Consider the following 20,525-nt stretch of genomic DNA (forward strand, 5'->3'; position numbering starts at 1 on the left):
ATGAGGCAACAGGCTTTTCACCCCACTACCTCTTGTATGGTCGACACCCCCGTCTCCTAGTAGACTTAATTTTTGGCCTGTTAGCCAGAGATGGGACTGAAAGACCTCAGAGCTATGCCAGCTTTGCGTCTCTACTGTGATGTCAAATATCAATACCAGAATGTGTGTCGATGTATGTGCATTCATTTGTGCATGCGTGGAGATCTGAGGTTGGCTGGTAGGGTGGACCTCTGTGCATAATCACAAGTGTGTGCAAACATTTCCATGATTGGATTTCTTGGAATTTGGTTTCTTTGGGGGATTTTTTCAAGTTTTTGTAATGTGACAGGTTAAAGAATTAACATTCAGCTTCCCCTCTGAAATGTCAGAGTGCATCTCAGATGTGTTGTTGTCATCAGGGATGATGTGACGTACCAGCCAATCCATCACCGCACCCAGCTGCAAAACTGTGACGCAATCTGCTGTGGTGGCATTAAAGTCCTGCCAGTTTACAGCGGCTGATTTGGTCCCTAAAATCCAGAGAGTAATTATTCATGGTAAGGAATTCATGTGGACACTAAGCGTGTGGGCAGGCAAGGACATTTAAACAGTGAGGCTGACGACCTACCATTTCTTCGTGTGACTGCTTCTGCTCTAAAAGGGACTCCAATGCCAAAATCGATGAATTTGACACATAGAAATGCTGGATGATCAGGCGATGTGTCAAACACAATATTGTCTGGCTTAATGTCTCGATGGAAGACACCCTTGGATTGCATTTCAGCGGCTGCATGTACCAGCTGTCTCATTATGACCTGACAGACAAATGAAAAATACGTTCAAATAATCAGATTTACATTATCCATTAAAGATTGCCACTAGAAGAATTGTAAAGTGCACACATAAGAAGCCATACTGGGAAATTGTCTTCTCTGCGTTTTCCAAAGAAGACAGTCCCAAAGCCTCCTTCACCCAGCTTATCCTGCTCTTCGTATTTTTCTTCAAAGTCCTCTACAGAGAGACAAAACAAACACAGGGGTTGTGATTAGTTGTATAGGAAAGCTGACTTTGCCTCAATGTACACATTCATACAGTCTTTGTTAGAAGCTTCCTAGTGATTAGCAGATGGATACCAGCTAAACTCTGAGAGCTTGGGAAAGAGGCTCTATCACTGCAGGTGTGGTGTGAACTTACCTATGTACTTCTTACCTTTAGTGTGACTTTTGTATGTGCTGTGTGTATCTGACTCGTAGACGGAGCAGCTGGCCTCCTCCTGTGAGCTTGATGTCTTGCTCTTTTTACTGCGTGGTTGTTTTGTTCCATCGCTGCTTGACTTTCCTTTGCTGCTCTTCTTTCTGAAAGCAGCTGCAAAAACCAAAACCAATTAGACCTCTGAACTCCACACAGGCCTACAGATGATCAATAACTGTAAAACAAAAAATCTCTGAATGTCTCACTTACACTTCTCCAAGACAAGATGGCTGAGGCCTGGGGTTGGACTTTTGCTGTCCTTGCTTCTTTTGGAAGCTTTTTCCAGTCTTTCTGTGGCACAATCTTTGCGTTTGGAGCTCTTGATTCGCCCATCTGACGTCCTGTCCTCTATCCTGAGGAACCAGGGATCAGTGTGGCGGTCTGCAGTTTGTACAAAGATCACTTGGTTACTACTGAATCAAAACACCTGAAGTAAAAGCCCCAAATTAAGATGAATTTAACAGGTAAAGGAGACTTTACTCACCTACATATTTACGCACACCCACAGCACGTGGTGTGGTAAAGGTCGGCCAAGATTTTGACCACATGTCAGAAACTGGTTCAAAATTGTACTAAACTCACTTGAACTCTGACTTTGTCTGCACTTAGAACTATCACAAGACATTAAAACAAAACATCGGGCATTGATGACATCACAGCAATCTAACATTCTAATCTATGCAAACTGTCTCCAAGGCTACATAATATCAAATGAAATCATAGCAAAGGAGTAAAAAGCAGGATCAGTCTTAGGGTGTATGTTACATGTTTGCCAGTTTGGATGAGTGAGTGCAATACTTCATCGGCCTGTGTTGTAGCAACCTGTTGAACCTGCTGAGAAACTTTTCTTTGTCCACTCTGCCCCCAACTTCACATGCTCCATAAAGGTCGAGGCCTAGAGACCTCTGCATAGTTATTGCAATTAGCATTAGGTTATCAGTGTCATCTGATATACAGTGGCTTGCAAAAGTATTCGGCCCCCTTGAACTTTTCCACATTTTGTCACATTACAGCCACAAACATGAATCAATTTTATTAGAATTCCACGTGAAAGATCAATACAAAGTGGTGTACACTTGAGAAGTGGAACGAAAATCATACATGATACCAAACATTTTTTACAAATAAATAACTGCAAAGTGGGGACACCTGGCTGGAGATGCTCACTCAAGGACAACACCATACCATCCAAATGGCAACCCATTTCCAGCTGAGCCATTTAATTGGATATTTCTTCAAATGCTAAGGACACTGGAGGAGAAGGCAAAGAGCAGCTGGAAAGAGCATCTGCCTCAGATAGTACATGCATACAACTGCACCAGGCATGAGGCAACAGGCTTTTCACCCCACTACCTCTTGTATGGTCGACACCCCCGTCTCCTAGTAGACTTAATTTTTGGCCTGTTAGCCAGAGATGGGACTGAAAGACCTCAGAGCTATGCCAGATTTGCGTCTCTACTGTGATGTCAAATATCAATACCAGAATGTGTGTCGATGTATGTGCATTCATTTGTGCATGCGTGAAGATCTGAGGTTGGCTGGTAGGGTGGACCTCTGTGCATAATCACAAGTGTGTGCAAACATTTCCATGATTGGATTTCTTGGAATTTGGTTTCTTTGGGGGATTTTTTCAAGTTTTTGTAATGTGACAGGTTAAAGAATTAACATTCAGCTTCCCCTCTGAAATGTCAGAGTGCATCTCAGATGTGTTGTTGTCATCAGGGATGATGTGACGTACCAGCCAATCCATCACCGCACCCAGCTGCAAAACTGTGACGCAATCTGCTGTGGTGGCATTAAAGTCCTGCCAGTTTACAGCGGCTGATTTGGTCCCTAAAATCCAGAGAGTAATTATTCATGGTAAGGAATTCATGTGGACACTAAGCGTGTGGGCAGGCAAGGACATTTAAACAGTGAGGCTGACGACCTACCATTTCTTCGTGTGACTGCTTCTGCTCTAAAAGGGACTCCAATGCCAAAATCGATGAATTTGACACATAGAAATGCTGGATGATCAGGCGATGTGTCAAACACAATATTGTCTGGCTTAATGTCTCGATGGAAGACACCCTTGGATTGCATTTCAGCGGCTGCATGTACCAGCTGTCTCATTATGACCTGACAGACAAATGAAAAATACGTTCAAATAATCAGATTTACATTATCCATTAAAGATTGCCACTAGAAGAATTGTAAAGTGCACACATAAGAAGCCATACTGGGAAATTGTCTTCTCTGCGTTTTCCAAAGAAGACAGTCCCAAAGCCTCCTTCACCCAGCTTATCCTGCTCTTCGTATTTTTCTTCAAAGTCCTCTACAGAGAGACAAAACAAACACAGGGGTTGTGATTAGTTGTATGTAGGAAAGCTGACTTTGCCTCAATGTACACATTCATACAGTCTTTGTTAGAAGCTTCCTAGTGATTAGCAGATGGATACCAGCTAAACTCTGAGAGCTTGGGAAAGAGGCTCTATCACTGCAGGTGTGGTGTGAACTTACCTATGTACTTCTTACCTTTAGTGTGACTTTTGTATGTGCTGTGTGTATCTGACTCGTAGACGGAGCAGCTGGCCTCCTCCTGTGAGCTTGATGTCTTGCTCTTTTTACTGCGTGGTTGTTTTGTTCCATCGCTGCTTGACTTTCCTTTGCTGCTCTTCTTTCTGAAAGCAGCTGCAAAAACCAAAACCAATTAGACCTCTGAACTCCACACAGGCCTACAGATGATCAATAACTGTAAAACAAAAAATCTCTGAATGTCTCACTTACACTTCTCCAAGACAAGATGGCTGAGGCCTGGGGTTGGACTTTTGCTGTCCTTGCTTCTTTTGGAAGCTTTTTCCAGTCTTTCTGTGGCACAATCTTTGCGTTTGGAGCTCTTGATTCGCCCATCTGACGTCCTGTCCTCTATCCTGAGGAACCAGGGATCAGTGTGGCGGTCTGCAGTTTGTACAAAGATCACTTGGTTACTACTGAATCAAAACACCTGAAGTAAAAGCCCCAAATTAAGATGAATTTAACAGGTAAAGGAGACTTTACTCACCTAGATATTTACGCACACCCACAGCACGTGGTGTGGTAAAGGTCGGCCAAGATTTTGACCACATGTCAGAAACTGGTTCAAACTTGTACTAAACTCACTTGAACTCTGACTTTGTCTGCACTTAGAACTATCACAAGACATTAAAACAAAACATCGGGCATTGATGACATCACAGCAATCTAACATTCTAATCTATGCAAACTGTCTCCAAGGCTACATAATATCAAATTAAATCATAGCAAAGGAGTAAAAAGCAGGATCAGTCTTAGGGTGTATGTTACATGTTTGCCAGTTTGGATGAGTGAGTGCAATACTTCATCGGCCTGTGTTGTAGCAAGCTGTTGAACCTGCTGAGAAACTTTTCTTTGTCCACTCTGCCCCAAACTTCACATGCTCCATAAAAGTGGAGGCCTAGAGACCTCTGCATAGTTATTGCAATTAGCATTAGGTTATCAGTGTCATCTGATATACAGTGGCTTGCAAAAGTATTCGGCCCCCTTGAACTTTTCCACATTTTGTCACATTACAGCCACAAACATGAATCAGTTTTATTGGAATTCCACGTGAAAGACCAATACAAAGTGGTGTACACTTGAGAAGTGGAACGAAATTCATACATGATACCAAACATTTTTTACAAATAAATAACTGCAAAGTGGGGACACCTGGCTGGAGATGCTCACTCAAGGACAACACCATACCATCCAAATGGCAACCCATTTCCAGCTGAGCCATTTAATTGGATATTTCTTCAAATGCTAAGGACACTGGAGGAGAAGGCAAAGAGCAGCTGGAAAGAGCATCTGCCTCAGATAGTACATGCATACAACTGCACCAGGCATGAGGCAACAGGCTTTTCACCCCACTACCTCTTGTATGGTCGACACCCCCGTCTCCTAGTAGACTTAATTTTTGGCCTGTTAGCCAGAGATGGGACTGAAAGACCTCAGAGCTATGCCAGATTTGCGTCTCTACTGTGATGTCAAATATCAATACCAGAATGTGTGTCGATGTATGTGCATTCATTTGTGCATGCGTGAAGATCTGAGGTTGGCTGGTAGGGTGGACCTCTGTGCATAATCACAAGTGTGTGCAAACATTTCCATGATTGGATTTCTTGGAATTTGGTTTCTTTGGGGGATTTTTTCAAGTTTTTGTAATGTGACAGGTTAAAGAATTAACATTCAGCTTCCCCTCTGAAATGTCAGAGTGCATCTCAGATGTGTTGTTGTCATCAGGGATGATGTGACGTACCAGCCAATCCATCACCGCACCCAGCTGCAAAACTGTGACGCAATCTGCTGTGGTGGCATTAAAGTCCTGCCAGTTTACAGCGGCTGATTTGGTCCCTAAAATCCAGAGAGTAATTATTCATGGTAAGGAATTCATGTGGACACTAAGCGTGTGGGCAGGCAAGGACATTTAAACAGTGAGGCTGACGACCTACCATTTCTTCGTGTGACTGCTTCTGCTCTAAAAGGGACTCCAATGCCAAAATCGATGAATTTGACACATAGAAATGCTGGATGATCAGGCGATGTGTCAAACACAATATTGTCTGGCTTAATGTCTCGATGGAAGACACCCTTGGATTGCATTTCAGCGGCTGCATGTACCAGCTGTCTCATTATGACCTGACAGACAAATGAAAAATACGTTCAAATAATCAGATTTACATTATCCATTAAAGATTGCCACTAGAAGAATTGTAAAGTGCACACATAAGAAGCCATACTGGGAAATTGTCTTCTCTGCGTTTTCCAAAGAAGACAGTCCCAAAGCCTCCTTCACCCAGCTTATCCTGCTCTTCGTATTTTTCTTCAAAGTCCTCTACAGAGAGACAAAACAAACACAGGGGTTGTGATTAGTTGTATGTAGGAAAGCTGACTTTGCCTCAATGTACACATTCATACAGTCTTTGTTAGAAGCTTCCTAGTGATTAGCAGATGGATACCAGCTAAACTCTGAGAGCTTGGGAAAGAGGCTCTATCACTGCAGGTGTGGTGTGAACTTACCTATGTACTTCTTACCTTTAGTGTGACTTTTGTATGTGCTGTGTGTATCTGACTCGTAGACGGAGCAGCTGGCCTCCTCCTGTGAGCTTGATGTCTTGCTCTTTTTACTGCGTGGTTGTTTTGTTCCATCGCTGCTTGACTTTCCTTTGCTGCTCTTCTTTCTGAAAGCAGCTGCAAAAACCAAAACCAATTAGACCTCTGAACTCCACACAGGCCTACAGATGATCAATAACTGTAAAACAAAAAATCTCTGAATGTCTCACTTACACTTCTCCAAGACAAGATGGCTGAGGCCTGGGGTTGGACTTTTGCTGTCCTTGCTTCTTTTGGAAGCTTTTTCCAGTCTTTCTGTGGCACAATCTTTGCGTTTGGAGCTCTTGATTCGCCCATCTGACGTCCTGTCCTCTATCCTGAGGAACCAGGGATCAGTGTGGCGGTCTGCAGTTTGTACAAAGATCACTTGGTTACTACTGAATCAAAACACCTGAAGTAAAAGCCCCAAATTAAGATGAATTTAACAGGTAAAGGAGACTTTACTCACCTACATATTTACGCACACCCACAGCACGTGGTGTGGTAAAGGTCGGCCAAGATTTTGACCACATGTCAGAAACTGGTTCAAAATTGTACTAAACTCACTTGAACTCTGACTTTGTCTGCACTTAGAACTATCACAAGACATTAAAACAAAACATCGGGCATTGATGACATCACAGCAATCTAACATTCTAATCTATGCAAACTGTCTCCAAGGCTACATAATATCAAATGAAATCATAGCAAAGGAGTAAAAAGCAGGATCAGTCTTAGGGTGTATGTTACATGTTTGCCAGTTTGGATGAGTGAGTGCAATACTTCATCGGCCTGTGTTGTAGCAACCTGTTGAACCTGCTGAGAAACTTTTCTTTGTCCACTCTGCCCCCAACTTCACATGCTCCATAAAGGTCGAGGCCTAGAGACCTCTGCATAGTTATTGCAATTAGCATTAGGTTATCAGTGTCATCTGATATACAGTGGCTTGCAAAAGTATTCGGCCCCCTTGAACTTTTCCACATTTTGTCACATTACAGCCACAAACATGAATCAGTTTTATTGGAATTCCACGTGAAAGACCAATACAAAGTGGTGTACACTTGAGAAGTGGAACGAAAATCATACATGATACCAAACATTTTTTACAAATAAATAACTGCAAAGTGGGGACACCTGGCTGGAGATGCTCACTCAAGGACAACACCATACCATCCAAATGGCAACCCATTTCCAGCTGAGCCATTTAATTGGATATTTCTTCAAATGCTAAGGACACTGGAGGAGAAGGCAAAGAGCAGCTGGAAAGAGCATCTGCCTCAGATAGTACATGCATACAACTGCACCAGGCATGAGGCAACAGGCTTTTCACCCCACTACCTCTTGTATGGTCGACACCCCCGTCTCCTAGTAGACTTAATTTTTGGCCTGTTAGCCAGAGATGGGACTGAAAGACCTCAGAGCTATGCCAGCTTTGCGTCTCTACTGTGATGTCAAATATCAATACCAGAATGTGTGTCGATGTATGTGCATTCATTTGTGCATGCGTGGAGATCTGAGGTTGGCTGGTAGGGTGGACCTCTGTGCATAATCACAAGTGTGTGCAAACATTTCCATGATTGGATTTCTTGGAATTTGGTTTCTTTGGGGGATTTTTTCAAGTTTTTGTAATGTGACAGGTTAAAGAATTAACATTCAGCTTCCCCTCTGAAATGTCAGAGTGCATCTCAGATGTGTTGTTGTCATCAGGGATGATGTGACGTACCAGCCAATCCATCACCGCACCCAGCTGCAAAACTGTGACGCAATCTGCTGTGGTGGCATTAAAGTCCTGCCAGTTTACAGCGGCTGATTTGGTCCCTAAAATCCAGAGAGTAATTATTCATGGTAAGGAATTCATGTGGACACTAAGCGTGTGGGCAGGCAAGGACATTTAAACAGTGAGGCTGACGACCTACCATTTCTTCGTGTGACTGCTTCTGCTCTAAAAGGGACTCCAATGCCAAAATCGATGAATTTGACACATAGAAATGCTGGATGATCAGGCGATGTGTCAAACACAATATTGTCTGGCTTAATGTCTCGATGGAAGACACCCTTGGATTGCATTTCAGCGGCTGCATGTACCAGCTGTCTCATTATGACCTGACAGACAAATGAAAAATACGTTCAAATAATCAGATTTACATTATCCATTAAAGATTGCCACTAGAAGAATTGTAAAGTGCACACATAAGAAGCCATACTGGGAAATTGTCTTCTCTGCGTTTTCCAAAGAAGACAGTCCCAAAGCCTCCTTCACCCAGCTTATCCTGCTCTTCGTATTTTTCTTCAAAGTCCTCTACAGAGAGACAAAACAAACACAGGGGTTGTGATTAGTTGTATGTAGGAAAGCTGACTTTGCCTCAATGTACACATTCATACAGTCTTTGTTAGAAGCTTCCTAGTGATTAGCAGATGGATACCAGCTAAACTCTGAGAGCTTGGGAAAGAGGCTCTATCACTGCAGGTGTGGTGTGAACTTACCTATGTACTTCTTACCTTTAGTGTGACTTTTGTATGTGCTGTGTGTATCTGACTCGTAGACGGAGCAGCTGGCCTCCTCCTGTGAGCTTGATGTCTTGCTCTTTTTACTGCGTGGTTGTTTTGTTCCATCGCTGCTTGACTTTCCTTTGCTGCTCTTCTTTCTGAAAGCAGCTGCAAAAACCAAAACCAATTAGACCTCTGAACTCCACACAGGCCTACAGATGATCAATAACTGTAAAACAAAAAATCTCTGAATGTCTCACTTACACTTCTCCAAGACAAGATGGCTGAGGCCTGGGGTTGGACTTTTGCTGTCCTTGCTTCTTTTGGAAGCTTTTTCCAGTCTTTCTGTGGCACAATCTTTGCGTTTGGAGCTCTTGATTCGCCCATCTGACGTCCTGTCCTCTATCCTGAGGAACCAGGGATCAGTGTGGCGGTCTGCAGTTTGTACAAAGATCACTTGGTTACTACTGAATCAAAACACCTGAAGTAAAAGCCCCAAATTAAGATGAATTTAACAGGTAAAGGAGACTTTACTCACCTAGATATTTACGCACACCCACAGCACGTGGTGTGGTAAAGGTCGGCCAAGATTTTGACCACATGTCAGAAACTGGTTCAAACTTGTACTAAACTCACTTGAACTCTGACTTTGTATGCACTTAGAACTATCACAAGACATTAAAACAAAACATCGGGCATTGATGACATCACAGCAATCTAACATTCTAATCTATGCAAACTGTCTCCAAGGCTACATAATATCAAATTAAATCATAGCAAAGGAGTAAAAAGCAGGATCAGTCTTAGGGTGTATGTTACATGTTTGCCAGTTTGGATGAGTGAGTGCAATACTTCATCGGCCTGTGTTGTAGCAACCTGTTGAACCTGCTGAGAAACTTTTCTTTGTCCACTCTGCCCCAAACTTCACATGCTCCATAAAAGTGGAGGCCTAGAGACCTCTGCATAGTTATTGCAATTAGCATTAGGTTATCAGTATCATCTGATATACAGTGGCTTGCAAAAGTATTCGGCCCCCTTGAACTTTTCCACATTTTGTCACATTACAGCCACAAACATGAATCAGTTTTATTGGAATTCCACGTGAAAGACCAATACAAAGTGGTGTACACTTGAGAAGTGGAACGAAAATCATACATGATACCAAACATTTTTTACAAATAAATAACTGCAAAGTGGGGACACCTGGCTGGAGATGCTCACTCAAGGACAACACCATACCATCCAAATGGCAACCCATTTCCAGCTGAGCCATTTAATTGGATATTTCTTCAAATGCTAAGGACACTGGAGGAGAAGGCAAAGAGCAGCTGGAAAGAGCATCTGCCTCAGATAGTACATGCATACAACTGCACCAGGCATGAGGCAACAGGCTTTTCACCCCACTACCTCTTGTATGGTCGACACCCCCGTCTCCTAGTAGACTTAATTTTTGGCCTGTTAGCCAGATATCCGACTGAAAGACCTCAGAGCTATGCCAGATTTGCGTCTCTACTGTGATGTCAAATATCAATACCAGAATGTGTGTCGATGTATGTGCATTCATTTGTGCATGCGTGGAGATCTGAGGTTGGCTGGTAGGGTGGACCTCTGTGCATAATCACAAGTGTGTGCAAACATTTCCATGATTGGATTTCTTGGAATTTGGTTTCTTTGGGGGATTTTTTCAAGTTTTTGTAATGTGACAGGTTAAAGAATTAACATTCAGCTTCCCCTCTGAAATGTCAGAGTGCATCTCAGATGTGTTGTTGTCATCAGGGATGATGTGACGTACCAGCCAATCCATCACCGCACCCAGCTGCAAAACTGTGACGCAGTCTGCTGTGGTGGCATTAAAGTCCTGCCAGTTTACAGCGGCTGATTTGGTCCCTAAAATCCAGAGAGTAATTATTCATGGTAAGGAATTCATGTGGACACTAAGCGTGTGGGCAGGCAAGGACATTTAAACAGTGAGGCTGACGGCCTACCATTTCTTCGTGTGACTGCTTCTGCTCTAAAAGGGACTCCAATGCCAAAATCGATGAATTTGACACATAGAAATGCTGGATGATCAGGCGATGTGTCAAACACAATATTGTCTGGCTTAATGTCTCGATGGAAGACACCCTTGGATTGCATTTCAGCGGCTGCATGTACCAGCTGTCTCATTATGACCTGACAGACAAATGAAAAATACGTTCAAATAATCAGATTTACATTATCCATTAAAGATTGCCACTAGAAGAATTGTAAAGTGCACACATAAGAAGCCATACTGGGAAATTGTCTTCTCTGCGTTTTCCAAAGAAGACAGTCCCAAAGCCTCCTTCACCCAGCTTATCCTGCTCTTCGTATTTTTCTTCAAAGTCCTCTACAGAGAGACACAACTAACACAGGGGTTGTGATTAGTTGTATGTAGGAAAGCTGACTTTGCCTCAATGTACACATTCATACAGTCTTTGTTAGAAGCTTCCTAGTGATTAGCAGATGGATACCAGCTAAACTCTGAGAGCTTGGGAAAGAGGCTCTATCACTGCAGGTGTGGTGTGAACTTACCTATGTACTTCTTACCTTTAGTGTGACTTTTGTATGTGCTGTGTGTATCTGACTCGTAGACGGAGCAGCTGGCCTCCTCCTGTGAGCTTGATGTCTTGCTCTTTTTACTGCGTGGTTGTTTTGTTCCATCGCTGCTTGACTTTCCTTTGCTGCTCTTCTTTCTGAAAGCAGCTGCAAAAACCAAAACCAATTAGACCTCTGAACTCCACACAGGCCTACAGATGATCAATAACTGTAAAACAAAAAATCTCTGAATGTCTCACTTACACTTCTCCAAGACAAGATGGCTGAGGCCTGGGGTTGGACTTTTGCTGTCCTTGCTTCTTTTGGAAGCTTTTTCCAGTCTTTCTGTGGCACAATCTTTGCGTTTGGAGCTCTTGATTCGCCCATCTGACGTCCTGTCCTCTATCCTGAGGAACCAGGGATCAGTGTGGCGGTCTGCAGTTTGTACAAAGATCACTTGGTTACTACTGAATCAAAACACCTGAAGTAAAAGCCCCAAATTAAGATGAATTTAACAGGTAAAGGAGACTTTACTCACCTACATATTTACGCACACCCACAGCACGTGGTGTGGTAAAGGTCGGCCAAGATTTTGACCACATGTCAGAAACTGGTTCAAAATTGTACTAAACTCACTTGAACTCTGACTTTGTCTGCACTTAGAACTATCACAAGACATTAAAACAAAACATCGGGCATTGATGACATCACAGCAATCTAACATTCTAATCTATGCAAACTGTCTCCAAGGCTACATAATATCAAATGAAATCATAGCAAAGGAGTAAAAAGCAGGATCAGTCTTAGGGTGTATGTTACATGTTTGCCAGTTTGGATGAGTGAGTGCAATACTTCATCGGCCTGTGTTGTAGCAAGCTGTTGAACCTGCTGAGAAACTTTTCTTTGTCCACTCTGCCCCAAACTTCACATGCTCCATAAAAGTGGAGGCCTAGAGACCTCTGCATAGTTATTGCAATTAGCATTAGGTTATCAGTATCATCTGATATATATGACATTTACAGTACAGTACTCACACATGACATAGGAGGGAAGAAATATGAACTTTTTGACATAAATTTGATCATATGAAATTGGATTTTTTTAAAATATGAAACAATGTAACTTTTTCCTTCCGTCATACTTCAGCAATATAATATCTTAAGTTTTGAACATTTTTAAACATTTAAGTTTGCTCCTACATGGATGTGCTCCACAATCATTGGTCAGTCATGTTAAAATCCATTATCAGTGGAAAACAAACCTGATCCTCTACTAGAGGCGATTGTGTAATACCTTTTAGACATAACACTAAGCAAACAGTTATTATCAGTTAAAGGTAGTGAGATTTGGAGTGATACATGACACATGATGGAATAAGACACGCAGGCTTAATGCACATAAGTCTGCACACATCTAGACGTTAACAGATACACACACATGGCCACCCTTTATATCGGTGGACCTCCCCCAGGCCACACTGCCCTCCCCTTCTCAGAGAAACCCTCAACAGAAGAGTTGAGAAACACAAAACTTGTGAGATCTGAATGTTCTGGTGAGTCTCCATCTGTTACAGGTGGGTGCTGCCTGGACTGTCTCAAGACAGACCAGACCAGGTGCACCACAGACACTTCAAACCTCATCTCAGGACAAAAACCAAAAGAACAACATAAAAAATGAGAAAACTTGCCTTAGAAACATGCAGGGTTAGAGGAGACGGCAGCCGTGTAGAGGTGAGCCTGTGTGAGTCTCTTTTCTTTTAGTGAACAACAGAAAAACAGAAAAAAGAAAGAAAACTTACCTTAAAAATCTGTAGGGTTGTTTTCTCTGAGACATGTTGGAATCTGTAAACAGTTACTCCGAAAAGGATCCAGATGTTTCAAAATACTTCTCTGGCAAATGTTTCAATTCTGCGAACATAAATGCTGTGATTAATGGACTAAAAGTCATTACTTCTCACCCCTATTTATGGATTTAAGGATCAAAGGATCAAATTGGTGGTAAGATTCTAAATATATGTGATGTCATAGTCCTGTTAAATAGTCCCAATTTCAAACCTCATGTGAGGGCAAAAACCACAAGAACAACATAAAAAAGGAGAAACCGTACCTTAGAAACATGCCGGGATACAGGAGACGGCAGCACTGCAGAGGTGAGGACACGCATCTGTTTGAAATAAACAAAACAATAAGCACAGTTATACATACACACACACACACTCCCAAAAACTAGCCAGCCCTCATGAGGAGGTTGCGACGCCCTCCAGGTGCGGGAAAGAAAGCAGGAAAAACCGGGAGTGGGCCGCCTCACCGCTCTTAACATTGGTGGACCGCCCCAAAGAAATCCAAACATGGAAATGCTTGCACACACATGTGATTATGCATAGAGGTCCATCCTACCAGCCAACATCAGATCTCCACGCATGCACACATGAATGCACATACATTTACACACATCCAGAGATAAACTCCCCCAAAGAAACCAAATTCCCAGAAATTAAAACATGGAAATGTTTGCACACACTTGTGATTATGCGTAGACGTCCACCCTACCAGCAAACCTCAGGACTCCACGCAGGCACACATGAATGCACATACATTTACACACATCCAGAGATAAACTCCCCAAAAGAAATCCGAACATGGAAATTTTGCGCACACTGCACACACATTCAGAGTTCTGAATGTACTGGTGAGTCTCCACCTGTTACAGGTGGGTGCAACCTGGACTGTCTCAAGACAGACGAGACCAGATCCACCAAAGAAACTGCAGATGTGCATCTTTTTGAAATATATAACACAATAAACACAGTCGTGCAGACACATACACTCACACAGGCTGCGAAAGCCTAGCCAGCCCTCGTGATGGTGTGGCACCACCCCTCAGGCGTGTGAAAGAAAGCAGAAAAAACCCAGACTGGGCCGCCTGGCCACCCATTATAAAGGTGGACCTCCTCCGGAGAGAAACCCTTTATAGAAGAGTTGAGAAAGACAAAATTTGTGAGGTCTGAATGTTCTGGTGAGTCTCCACCTGCTGCAGGTGAGTGCAGCCTGGACTGTCTCGAGACAGACCAGATCAGCTGCACCACAGACACTTCATACCTCATCTCAGGAGAAAAACTGAAAGAGCAACATAAAAAAGGAGAAAACCGACCTCAGAAACATGACCAACATCTGTTTGATTAGACTAACAAATAATGGTTGGCCATTTTCAGGTCCTCGCCTAACCTTCAGTCGATGTTCGAGGTCATCGAAACGCTTAGGTTTTATATCGACTTTCCTTGGACTGATAATCTGTCTCGTATTGAAATTGTTCTTTGGTCAGTTTTGCCTGTTGCAGAATTTCAGGGTCGCTCTTGTTGACTTTAATAGCCACGATCTGTCTGTTTGCTCTGTGAATTGGTTAGAAACAAAACTGAACTTGTTTTGGTTTCTGTCCTAAAATGTTCTCAAAACGTCTCGAAAGGGTTTGGGTTGGTGTCAGGTCAACGTCCGTTATGCCATAAAGTATAATAGGTGAGCGCTGGTATTTATGGGTTTTGGGATCAAAGCAAAGCTACCAGTCATACAGGATCAAAGCAAAGTTACCGCATCACAAGGGATCAAAGTGATTCTAATGTATGCGCAGGCGCACACACACATGTTTGTTTGTGTAATATTGTTCACACTGAATTTGACCGTAGGAAATTTAATATGAGTCAATCAAAGAAAATGTTAGTTTTGAAGAATTTTGAAATTACGAAACTGACAATTACGAGAATTGTTTTTTTTTTCTTTTGCATAACATGTCGAGCTTTTCTGTATATAGTCATTTCGTACAAGAAATTGATGAAAATGTTCTATTTTATTTTAACAATCATCAACTTCATATGCAGGTTTCGTACGGGTGCTTGAAATCCTTGAACAATCTTGGATTTTAATATTGTAGTGCTTCTATTTGGGATTTTGTGCTTAAAACGTCTTGAAACTGTATTTCATTCACCACAAATAACTATCTGATTGAATAGTTTTCTTATCAGATAGAGAAATAAAAAGTCTAAAAGCAACATTTCTCTGCCTGGGCTGCCTTGTAGCTCTGCACGTCAGTCTGTTTCAATTTGTGACCCCCCACCCCCTCCCCGAACAGTCGGGGGTGAGTGCACTAACGTGCCTGGAGGCCGTTTTAATGAGTGTTTGCTGGAAAACCAAAAATACAAGAAGGATTTGTACGTTTTCACAATGGGGGAGTTTGCGTAAGTCCTAGTAAATCATTTTCTCGAGTGTGTACGTTACACATGCTAATTTTTAAAATCGTTTTTATTATTTTGCTAGCTAGCAAACTCGCGGGATAAATGATTGAAATGCACTCAGTGTGATGCAATACGGTGCCGCTATTATAACAGTTAGTTATTGCAGGGTAATTTATGGAATATGCTGTGAATTTAACCAAGATTACACAGCAGTAGCAGTAATGCGAGTTACTTCTCCAAAGTGAAAGCTTTAAACGTTAGCCCGATGCTTAACTAGCCAACTTAAGGCTTTCTGATTGAAGGCTAAAAGCGGCGTTGTCACCAAGTAAACAGAATATTGATTATATTTTTGTGTATTGCTGCAGTTTTTTCAAGTATTAACTTGGTGCTTTTGGCAACCTTAGGGGGAAATAATGGTAATATGACTGATCCATATGGACACAAAGAATATAGACTTTTTTGTGCTACCGAAGTTTCGTGGCTTTCATTCAAAATCTGTTTATCGTTAAACAACTTAAACATTATAATGGCTTCAAACTCACATTGAGGCCTGTGGGGCACTATCAGCCACTGAAACAGTAGACAAATGAATATTTCATACCTGAAGGCTGCCTGTTTATCTAAGGGAGATGAACAATACATTATAATTGTATATAATAATATCACAGATGATAGATTAAATAGGTTTTTGATAGATGCTTGTGCATTCTTAAAGTCTTATATGTTGAATTGAACTGAGTATGTCATCTGTTCAAAGCCTCTCCCAGTCAGTGCTGTTCTCTATGCCTGTCTTACTCTACATGATATTTTTTAACATCAGCATGCTAAAGGACTTGTTTGGAAGAGACTGCTATTTTATATGCTAAAATATGTTTTTCTTCTGGGCCAAGTTGGTGAAAACACTTTATTATCCTCTAATAGATTTTGTAAATGCTTGGTGATGGTAGTACCCAAAACTAGCTGCATCAGGTACTTCCCTGTGTATTTGGAGAGGATCAGAAGTCCCAGGAATAAAAAAAGCCCCCAAAACAAAAACGGCAACTAATTATTTATCTGCACAGCCGTACAAGTGGCTGACTGCTAGTTTGGTCCTCTGAGGCCGTGTCCTAGTCAGAGTGTCTCGCTAGATTTCTCTCTCTTCTGTTAATTGAGCGTTTTTTGTTTGTTTGTTTTGTTGCAGTTCTGGGTAATAAGTTAAATTAATAAAATAAATATTGTAATTGCATTTCTGTTTGTTCTGTACTTGCTAACTGTCAATTCAGAAGAAAATGTAGCTGCTGTCTTCCTGTTGCTGTTTGCCAACAAACTCAGTTCCTTTGCCCGATAATTTACTTTAAAAAAATGCCTACATGTATATTTATAAGCTGAGTTATTATATAGCTGAATAATTATATCTTTCAATTCATAACTAATAATGTTTTATTTTAAATTTGTGTCTGTGTCTTTTAGCTTCTTCTGCTTATTATTGTTATCCATCCATTTTCTTCTGCTTATCAAGGACTGGTTTACCCGGGCAGCAGCCTAAGCAGAGAAGCCCACATCTCCCTCTCCCCAGCCACCTCCTCCACTTCTTCTGGGATAACACCAAGACATCCTCAGGCCAGCTGAGAGATATAGCCTCTCCAGAGTGTCCTGGGTCTGCCCTGGGGCCTCTTTCTCCTTTTCTCATCAGCCTCTCTTCAACGTGAAGGAATAGCAGTTCTACTCTGAGCCCCTTTTGAGTAGCTGAACTCCTCAGCCTGTCTTTAAGGGAGAGGCAACACCCTTAGAGAAAGCTCATTTTTTTTCATCTGTCAGTCCTCTGCTCACCTGTCCCCAAACTCCTAAACGAGACCCAGAGAAGATTAAACTCCTCCGCTTGATGCTGCAAGTCATTGTTTTTTCTTGTCTTTTTCTCAACATTTTCCGATAATTCTAAAAATATATGTACAACAGTTTGTTTGTACAGTCAGCATTTGTATATATACAGCAGTATTCTCAAACAAGCAATAGTGAACGCACCTGTGTGAGGCAAATTCCACAATCACAGTTCAATCAGTCCCCCCACCCTGACACTTTTTTCCGCTTTAAGTGAGGAAATGGAATTAAATCTGGACACATCTTTATCTTTTTTGGACATATCAACATATCTTTTTACGGTTAAGAGAATATGGTCATCAGATTGGAGAAGCTGAACAATCAGAGCTGTGATAATGATATTTAAGGTGTGTTGACTGGTTCATAATGTCAGCTCATGTCAGAAAACATCCCATGCTAAAAGTTGCCACTAGCTGCTGGTTGATGGTGAATTTATTGTGTATTTTCCACAGTCTGTACAGATGAAGAGTAGCAGAGCTGGAGATGAGGCAGGAGGAAGTGTTGACTCAATTCAATTTCAGTTTATTTATATAGCGTTAATCACAACAACAGTCACCTCAAGACACTTTATACTGCAAGGTGGAGGCCCTATTGTAATACAGAGAAAACTAAATGATCAAAAAAAACCCTTTTGAGTGAGCACTTGGTGACTGTGGGAAGGAAAAACACCATTTTAACTGGAAGAAACTTCCAGCAGAACCAGGTATAGGGAGGGGCAGCCTCTGAGGACTGGTTGGGGTTGAGGGGAGGGAGAAAGGACAAAGGACACGCTGTGGAAGAGAGCCACTCTATGAGCTGTTCATTCAGTTTGTGGTTTAGCTTGACTCCATGACGTTTCGAACTAATGCTTTGCTCAATTAATGTTGCAATGAATTATGGGTGGATTTTACTGATATTCTATCTTTATGTTGTCACCAAACAGATCTACAGATTTGGGATAAGCTACAGGCTCCTCCACCCCTGCTGGCTCTTCTGTCCTGCCCAGGTTGGCGCTCCTGGTGCCCCCTCGTCAGGTCCAGCAGTCCTACCGTCCATCCAACAGCTCCTTCTCCCCTCTTACAGCCTCTATGGGAGCTCCATCTGTGGTGGCTACAGGCCTTACAGCTACAGCTATGGTGGTGGCTATGGTGGTGGCTACAGCCTGGGAGGATACAGACACACACCTCACCTTGAAGACGTCCCCCCCAGCAGGTTTGTGCAGCAGGTGGAAGAGATGGAACAGCAAGCACTTACATATTCACATGAGTACATTTTGTTGTTTTGAGAGGTGTACTCAACACAGGACAGTGGCTGCAGGTGCTAATTGTTTTGAGTTAAAGTAATTAAGGCTGCTGTTGTAAAGTTTGATAATAGAATCTGAACCTGGTAATGTTCAGGGCTGCAGTACACGTGTAAAGATGAGTCTGCTTGTATGACATCATATGTGCCTTTGTGTAACTCTGTGGCAAATAAATTGGGTACCATAGCTCCATATGCCATTAGTTACTTTACAAGTGTAAGGAAAAGCAGAAGGACTTGTTTTTGGTTAAGACCAGTTAAAATTATGAATGTCGTTAATTCAGTTTCCTTGCTTGGTTTAGACACTAACTGGGCGAGCGAGGAGGACGACCACGTGGTGGCCAGAGGAGAATATGACTTGACAGCTGCTTCTCAGGAGGAGCTTTCTATGCGAGCTGGAGAGATGCTCAACCTCGCTCCTAAAGGTGATGAGCTTTTTACTGGCTGCGGGACATTTGATTCTGAGTGCTTTGACCCAAAACCTTCTATTTTTGTTTTCCTTATCTTACAACTAACAGATGAGGGCTCTTCTTTTGTGTGAGCGTGCCCCATGTTTACATCTATCACAGTGTTTTCCTCTCCCTCGTGTTTAGAGCTACAGCCCCGTGTGCGTGGCTGGCTCCTGGCCAGTGTGGACGGTGAGACCACATGCTCGTCCCAGCCAACTACGTTAAGATCCTCAGCAAGAGAAGAGACCGCCGGGCCACAGATATGAGAGGCTCGCTCAGGCCCAGCAGGCAAACACGCAGGCACCCCAAACAACCTCGTCTGCACAAATACCCTAATCTGTGCCTCTCCTGCAGCCCATAAACGTACAGCATCTACCCACATCATGTACAGTACTTGAATGATCCATCTCGTCTTTCAGCTCAGTCTCGTCAGATTCATTAGGCTCAGCTGTGTCCCCCTCCTGTGTGCAGTTTCCTCGTTTCCCTCTGTGTGTATTTATAGTAGTGATGGCCAAACAAAGCTTTCTGAAGCATTGAAGCTTGTGTTGAAAAACGATTCATTACTGGAAGCTTTTTAACACAGTCCTCTCTGGTGACATCTGGTGGTCAAAAATATGAAGAGCAGCTTGAATCTACAAAAAAACTGAACTGCGTCATTATGATTGCCCACTCTACACAGTGGAATTCACAATTCACAATTGGACATCACTGATCACGTGACTGTGGCCAAACGAATCAAGCATCGACAGAGTGCTTCTGAAGCGGTGTGTTGGTGTTTTTTGACACACGCGCCGGAGCGTCAGCTTCAAGCGGGCCCTCACTAATTTATAGCATTTGTCCTCTTGTGTGTGTTACTGGTCCGTCTGTGCTCCTCCATGCTGTTTTTCCTGCTTGTCATCCTTCGTGTTTTAACTCCATTCCCTCGTGTCCAGGTTTGTTATTTGGTTCTCAGCTTTCCCAGTTTAGGTTTTCTTAGTTTTGTTTCTCGCCTCCCTCGCCTTTGTTTGTATGTCACTCTCCATGAATAAAGCTCACTCACATCAGCAGTGCCTGCATCTTGGGTCCTCCATTCATATCTCAACACGCAAACCCTGACATTTATGGTGTAGTTACATACTACTAGGAAGTGCTGACAAAATATGAAATTATGATGCTATTTATATAGAGGCACAATACCAACACAGAACAGCGGGGACACAGAACCAAAACCTAAGAACTAACAAAGACACATCAAGAAATCAAAGATTAATAAAACAAAACAGAAAACACTGGGCCATCGACCCAGGACCGTGACATTCAGTTTCTCAAGGAATAAT

General features: G+C 42.4%; 1 protein-coding gene across 1 annotated transcript in view; it reads left to right on the forward strand.

Annotated features, from left to right (window-relative positions):
- Positions 1 to 20,252, forward strand: part of LOC134640035 (peroxisomal membrane protein PEX13-like) — a 57,258-nt gene extending 37,006 nt beyond the window's left edge. The window contains exons 3-5 of the mRNA XM_063491595.1: positions 18,405 to 18,673; positions 19,063 to 19,185; positions 19,354 to 20,252. Of these exons, the coding sequence (XP_063347665.1) occupies positions 18,550 to 18,673; positions 19,063 to 19,185; positions 19,354 to 19,475 (369 nt within the window). The 5' untranslated portion in view covers positions 18,405 to 18,549 and the 3' untranslated portion in view covers positions 19,476 to 20,252. The remainder of the gene's footprint in view (positions 1 to 18,404; positions 18,674 to 19,062; positions 19,186 to 19,353) is intronic.
- Positions 20,253 to 20,525: the final 273 nt, after the last annotated feature.

The sequence above is a fragment of the Pelmatolapia mariae genome, linkage group LG13, assembly GCF_036321145.2.
Source record: "Pelmatolapia mariae isolate MD_Pm_ZW linkage group LG13, Pm_UMD_F_2, whole genome shotgun sequence".
NCBI classification, from domain to species: domain Eukaryota; kingdom Metazoa; phylum Chordata; class Actinopteri; order Cichliformes; family Cichlidae; genus Pelmatolapia; species Pelmatolapia mariae.